Consider the following 6,811-nt stretch of genomic DNA (forward strand, 5'->3'; position numbering starts at 1 on the left):
TGTGCCATGATTCTGACATTTGACACATGATCATCATAGGATTCGGCTAAATAGTTTCAGTGGGGCAGTAAATGTAATCTCAATACAATACGATGTGCATATAATGTACATATAGCCAATATAGCTATTAAACCCACGTTCAGTGACTGTAATCTGTGACGCAAGTGGCCGAATATGTTTGTGACGTTACATGGAACACACCGTATTGTTCAAAACTCGATTCTGATTGGCTTGTAGGTCATTCTACAGTGTAAATTATAAATGAAAACGTGCTTTTATATCAGTGTGACAGATTCACAATACCGATAGTGTCTCAAACCGTCCCGCGCATTCATCTGCCTAAAGGTATCTTCACGCACGACTGGATAGGCCTTTTAGATACGCTTGTCCAAGGTAAGGATATGAGTAAAGCTATAGCCTACTTTTAATGTTTTAGTTCCGAACTCAAGTTACTCCAGTCAAGTGATTAATCGTAAAAGTTTGTTGATTTGACTGAGCAATCCAATGGCCAATGCTGTTTTTGGACTATGAGACCCTCTGCTATATACTATGATGAGCCAATAACATGCATAGATTATGCATTAGGCATTGCACAAGTCAGTGTCTAGGTCAGAATATATAATAGCTATTTCCGGCAATTCAAGTTACTCACGTCAAGTGATTTATCGTAAGAGTTAGTTAGTTGTTTTGACTGTCAAAACAAACAACTTTGATGGAATATTCCAAATTACAATGCAATTATGCATCACAAATTCACAATATTTCTTGTATTTCAATGATTCATCTAGGCCCAAGACAAAGTTGCCTGAAAGCTGTGTAGCAATAATTCCTGCTCCTGACCCATAGGATGGTAATCACATACACGATTGGCTTAATCAAGAATCATGGATACCTTTCATGTGAGTACTCACACACCAGATTTTTTTTACATACCTCAGAAGGAAGATACCTCAATATCTGGAAGCACTGTCTCATGTACAATTGTTAATGCTATCTCTGAAATGTCTAACAAAATGTTGACTTGATAATTTCATCAAGAACTCATCACAAGTTGGAACTAGTGGTCAACATTGGGACAATACAGCCCAAAATAACAGTGCTGAATATTTTCATGGAGGTAAGCACTACACTTCTGATGGGTTTAAAGATTGTATTACATTATCTAAAAGTGAGAAAGTAAACCCCAGCTATTGTTATTCTTTTCACAGGAAAGGACAATCCCCATTATGCCATGAATGTTTCATTGCTGAACAACCATAGATATTTTTTCTCTAATTTGGCTCCCGTTCCTCCCAACAGTGAGCAAGACCTGCCAGCAGAGCTCACTGGAGCAGGGAGACATCCCGTCATCCTTTTGGCACCTGACAAAGTACACTTTTTTTCTTCTAAATAACACTATAGTAACATCTTCTGCACAAAGTTACATTCCTAATAAGATTGGTGTTAAGTGAGAAAGAATCCTAAAGATGGTCCAATGGGCATGGTCTGAAGCCTCTCGTCATCTCAGTATGTTGAACCACCTGATTTCCTGCAGGCTTGAGATTCAGATCCTGCTGAACGATGTTAAGCAGTCGATTAACCACATGCAGGGGACGCTGAACACCATGCAGGGGCAGTGTATTGAGTTGCAGACTGCCATATCTAAGGTAGTGTCAGATGAGTCTCAGATATAGAAGAATAAGTCTATGATGGTATGGTGATAATGATTGAGATGGTGATTATAATAATGATGACTAGCTTTACCCCACCCTACGGGCAGTAAATAATTGGATCTGATTAATTCAATTCAATGCAATTCAATCTTTGAGGACTGCAACCATAGAAATACAATTTATTTACACTAATTATAAGCTATTGTCAACTTCCCGTCTATGGTTATCTTGGTTGTAAATGTAACTGGGGCCACATAAATAATTGTTAGGCTACTCATTTTGAATCCACCGGTGTCAACTTGTGTGACCATAAACGTCTGTGTGGGCACTGGGCACAGTAAAATAATTTGGGTACTGACCTGTCCTACATCATAGAAGGCCCTTAGAGTTGGAACTAGGAAATTCTGACATTTCTGACTCGCTAACTCATTATGGAATGATGATTTCAAGTTTCCCACTTGTGAAGTATCAGAATCAACCAGTAGGAAGCTCTACGCTAATAACTTACATTCACTTTAACTCTGAGGTTCCAAGCTTCTGATGGCATGTGAATGCGTCAATAATTGCCATGGTAATTTTGAATGTTCAGTCAGTGAGCATTATGGGTAATTGTCCTACATACTTACATCAAATGCTGTAGTAACAGTGCCATTCCAAACACAATAAATGTGAAAATTAACAAAGATACAAAATATTGCTAAAGTGAAGAAAATCTGTTTAAAATTGTAGTAGGAAATGCCCCTGCAGCAGGGAGGCTTATGGTATTATAATATATTGTAGATAACATTAATATAATTTGTGTATTTGCAGTATCAGTACACATACAAATGAAAGTATATGCTAGGGATTGATCTACCCTGAGTGAACAAAACATTAAGAACACCTTCCTATTGAGTTTATTTTTTAGGGAATGACAATATGCTCTATATTATACCTTCAGATCATCACACCAGCCGAAGTTGCTGTGCAGAGGAAGGGGATACTCTCAGCCGCCAGCATCTATGCACAGAGGGAGAAGCTCCTCCGATCATCAGGCCTCATCCCGTCACAGAGGAAGGGTATCCTACAAACAGCCAGTGTCCCTGCACAGAGGGAGGGGATTCTCTCAGCCGCCAGCATCAATGCACAGAGGGAGGAGATCCTACGATCATCAGGCCTCATCCCTGCACGGAGGGAGGGGATCCTCCAAACAGCCATTGTCACTGCGCAGAGGGAGGAAATTGTCCCAATGGCCAACGTCCCTGTGCACAGGGAGGGGATTGTCCCAAGGGCTAGTGTCCCTGCTGAGAGGGAGGAGATTCGCCGAGCATCAGGCCTCATCCCTGCACAGAGGAAGGGGATCATCCAAACAGCCAGTGTCCCTGCACCGAGGGAGGGAATTCTCCGAGCAGCTAGCATCACTGCACAGAGGGAGGAGATCCTCAGAGCATCAGGCCTCATCCCTGCACGGAGGAAGGGGATCCTCCAAACAGCCAGTGTCACTGCGCAGAGGGAGGAGATCCTCAGAGCATCAGGCCTCATCCCTGTACATAGGCAGGGGATCCTCCGAGCACCAGTCCTCATCCCTACAAAGAGGGAGGGGATTCTTCCAGCAGCTTCTATCACTGCGCAGAAGAATAAGATGCTCAGAGCATCACAACTCACCCCTGCACAAAGGGAGTTGATCCTCCTGATGACCAGTGTCACTGCGCAGAGAAAGGGAATCTTCCCAAAGGCCAGCGTCCCTGCGCACAGGGAGTGGATCGTCCCAAAGGCTAGTGTCCCTGCAGAGAGGGAGGAGATCCTCCTCACAGCCAGTGTCCCTGTGAAGAATGAAAACAATCATCCACAACCACCTCCCATCATCCCCATGGTGGCACCACTGTGGAAATGGGATGGTGGAGCGTGTATTCCACCTGTGGATTTCTATTCCAAGAGAAGAGGTCACTTAACCTTACCTAATTAGTAAAGAAATGACCATTGTGATAGCGTGAGAATAAGTTGTGATAGGTTAAATGTACGGCTCATGTGAGTGTATATCTGTAATACTTTCATGCATTTTCTACATAAAACAGGTTTAGCTACATTTAACTTTTACATTTTAGTCATTTAGCAGATGCTCTTATCCAGAGCGATTTACAGTAGTGAGTGTATACATTTTCATACTGCCGTAAATCTCTCCAGGATTCGCATGGATTTTTTAAATATTTGCAGATAAATATGCTAGATTTTGCAGCGACAATTATGACATTTTGCATAGCAATGTGCAATTGTTTTGTCCAATTTGTTGCAAAAATGCGCTGACAAGGGATAAAACTGTGTTGACGTGTGGCTTGATTAAACCATATTATGCAGTAAATGTGCAGTGATTGGTTGAAATTGCGAGCCCTCTTTTTGTACTGTGGTAATGGGTCAGTTCTATGCGATGATAATATTGTGATGATGTGACTATTTTATGCAGAAATAGTTTGGCGATTGGTCAAATTTGTAAGCCCTCACATAATATGCAAGGAATTGTTGATTTTGCAACCAAAACAATGCGATCGCAGAGTCCTGGAGTAACCTCCCAGTAATCCCTGTGACTGCGTGTAGGTTAAGATTGGGTTGTAACAGAGTATCAGAGCAAGACGTTCCTATCTGTCAGCCAGTAATTGTTCTGTATGGTGACATGAGCAGAGTGGCCTGACTTCTCCCACTTATTACAGATGTCCGACTTAGATATGTTGAGCATCCTGCTATGATGTCCATCACCAAGCCGGAACACTCCGATGCCAACCCTCAGTTCCAGACTGGCACCCGGCCGGTGGCTGAGCCCCAGACCCCTGCTGTTCACAATAACAGTGGAGGCTGGCTCAGCTGGGTCTTTGGGAGTGGAAGAGCTAATAAGAAGGAGGTTCATCTACCTGAGGACAAAGACAGATCTGTTAGGAACTGGTTCCTAACACTATATTCTATGTAGAGACAATAGAGTGGATTTTGTTTCAAAAAATTTGTGGCTTGCTTCACATTGCTAATATCTTCTTCCTCAGATTGTCTGGGATCCAACTCTGCACAGATGGGTTAACAAAACTGAGCCCAAGGCTGAGGTACATACTTAAATTCAATTAAATTAAAAACAGTGAACAACCATTGTATTTCAACTGTGATAATATTACTAACAATTTGGAAAAATGGTTGATGTGTTTTACAGAACAAGTGTGTACCACCACCTCCACCGATGGGGACATATGGATATCAGGGGAACACTGGCAGTGTCCCCAAAGGAGTGAATCCTTACTCTATGAAAGCAGGTGAATATTGCTTAAGAATACAAGTGGTTTAACCAAGACTGTGTCAGCCAATCATAGATGTCCCTGGTGATCTGCTAACACCTTTCCCACTACCAGCAGGTCTATGGGGCAGCAGATACCCTACAATGCATTTCAATGATGGGACAAACTCAAAGCCTCCAAGCCATGGGCCTGGACTGCTTACTAGACAGCTCTCTGGCTTGCTCCCTCCTTCACACTTTGACCTCATGGCACCAATGGTTGTGCCACATGACAGTCTACCTTACTGAGGTATCACTCTGGAAAATCCTTCCAAATTGTATCCATTCATCATTAACTGAGATTTTACTTGAACATAGCAAATGGCTGAGGTAGCAAGAATGTTAACTATTTTTTGTTTTGTCCAACAGGCCAATTAACCAGAGTGGATTTGCCAAACATACATTTTTTCAGTGTTAAAAAACTTCAGCATGAAAAAATATTAAAAGATGATTTTTTAATTAAATCTCTCCTTTGTGTCCTCATGTAATTTGATGTGTTCTATCATCGTTTACAATGCTTATTGCTTCTGCATTGCTTTACGTTACAGACAAGTGTATATTATACACATATATTTTATTTCAGAAATGCATTTTGGATTTCCTACATTTACTTACTGTACAGACAAATATATTTTATACACATATATATTTAAAAAAATAAATATATTTAGATGCATTTTGAATTTCTATATGTTAATATTTTTACTATCTGTGTCACGTGTTTATGCCCATTTATGTACATCCTGTTTACATCTCACACAGATGGTCAGTGGCTTGAAAAGAAGACAACAGTAACATGTCAGAATATACACTGCTCAAAAAAATACTAAAATAACACATCCTAGATCTGAATGAATGAAATATTCTTATTAAATACTTTGTTCTTTACATAGTTGAATGTGCTGACAACAAAATCACACAAAAGTGATCAATGGAAATCAAATTTATCAACCCATGGAGGTCTGGATTTGGAGTCACACTCAAAATTAAAGTGGAAAACCACACTACAGGCTGATCCAACTTTGATGTAATGTCCTTAAAACAAGTCAAAATGAGGCTCAGTAGTGTGTGTGGCCTCCACGTGCCTGTATGACCTCCCTACAACGCCTGGGCATGCTCCTGATGAGGTGGCGGATGGTCTCCTGAGGGATCTCCTCCCAGACCTGAACTAAAGCATCCGCCAACTCCTGGACAGTCTGTGGTGGAGCGAGACATGATGTCCCAGATGTGCTCAATTGGATTCAGGTCTGGGGAACGGGCGGGCCAGTCCATAGCATCAATGCCTTCCTCTTGCAGGAACTGCTGACACACTACTGCCACATGAGGTCTAGCATTGTCTTGCATTAGGAGGAACCCAGGGCCAACCGCACCAGCATATGGTCTCACAAGGGGTCTGAGGATCTCATCTCGGTACCTAATGGCAGTCAGGCTACCTCTGGCGAGCATATGGAGGGCTGTGCGGCCCCCCAAAGAAATGCCACCCCACACCATGACTGACCCACCGCCAAACCGGTCATGCTGGAGGATGTTGCAGGCAGCAGAACGTTCTCCACGGCATCTCCAGACTCTGTCACATCTGTCACATGTGCTCAGTGTGAACCTGCTTTCATCTGTGAAGAGCACAGTGCGCCAGTGGTGAATTTGCCAATCTTGGTGTTCTCTGGCAATTGAAAAACGTCCTGCACGGTGTTGGGCTGTAAGCACAACCCCTACCTGTGGATGTCAGGCCCTCACACCACCCTCATGGAGTCTGTTTCTGACCGTTTGAGCAGACACATGCACATTTGTGGCCTGCTGGAGGTCATTTTGCAGGGCTCTGGCAGTGCTCCTCCTGCTCCTCCTTGCACAAAGGCGGAGGAAGCGGTCCTGC

The 6,811-nt window shown here is 42.7% G+C and overlaps 1 protein-coding gene across 1 annotated transcript; it reads left to right on the plus strand.

The window, feature by feature from the left end:
• The first annotated feature begins 248 nt into the window (after positions 1 to 248).
• LOC110511456 (uncharacterized protein KIAA0754) lies at positions 249 to 5,483 on the plus strand. The gene is made up of 8 exons (XM_036963027.1): positions 249 to 393; positions 789 to 1,369; positions 2,593 to 3,574; positions 4,337 to 4,554; positions 4,661 to 4,717; positions 4,822 to 4,921; positions 5,018 to 5,191; positions 5,311 to 5,483. The coding sequence occupies exons 2-7, from the start codon at positions 1,232 to 1,234 to the stop codon at positions 5,188 to 5,190; spliced, it is 1,668 nt and encodes a 555-aa protein (XP_036818922.1). The 5' UTR covers positions 249 to 393; positions 789 to 1,231; the 3' UTR covers position 5,191; positions 5,311 to 5,483.
• The last annotated feature ends 1,328 nt before the right edge of the window (positions 5,484 to 6,811 follow it).

The sequence above is a fragment of the Oncorhynchus mykiss genome, chromosome 25 (genome assembly GCF_013265735.2).
Source record: "Oncorhynchus mykiss isolate Arlee chromosome 25, USDA_OmykA_1.1, whole genome shotgun sequence".
Taxonomy (NCBI): domain Eukaryota; kingdom Metazoa; phylum Chordata; class Actinopteri; order Salmoniformes; family Salmonidae; genus Oncorhynchus; species Oncorhynchus mykiss.

Coding starts and splice junctions, on each gene's coding strand:
- LOC110511456 (XM_036963027.1), top strand. CDS start 1,232: ATGAATGTTTCATTGCTGAACAACCATAGATATTTTTTCTCTAATTTG. Junction 1,370..2,592: donor TCCTTTTGGCACCTGACAAA/GTACACTTTTTT, acceptor TTATACCTTCAG/ATCATCACACCAGCCGAAGT. Junction 4,718..4,821: donor AAACTGAGCCCAAGGCTGAG/GTACATACTTAA, acceptor TGTGTTTTACAG/AACAAGTGTGTACCACCACC.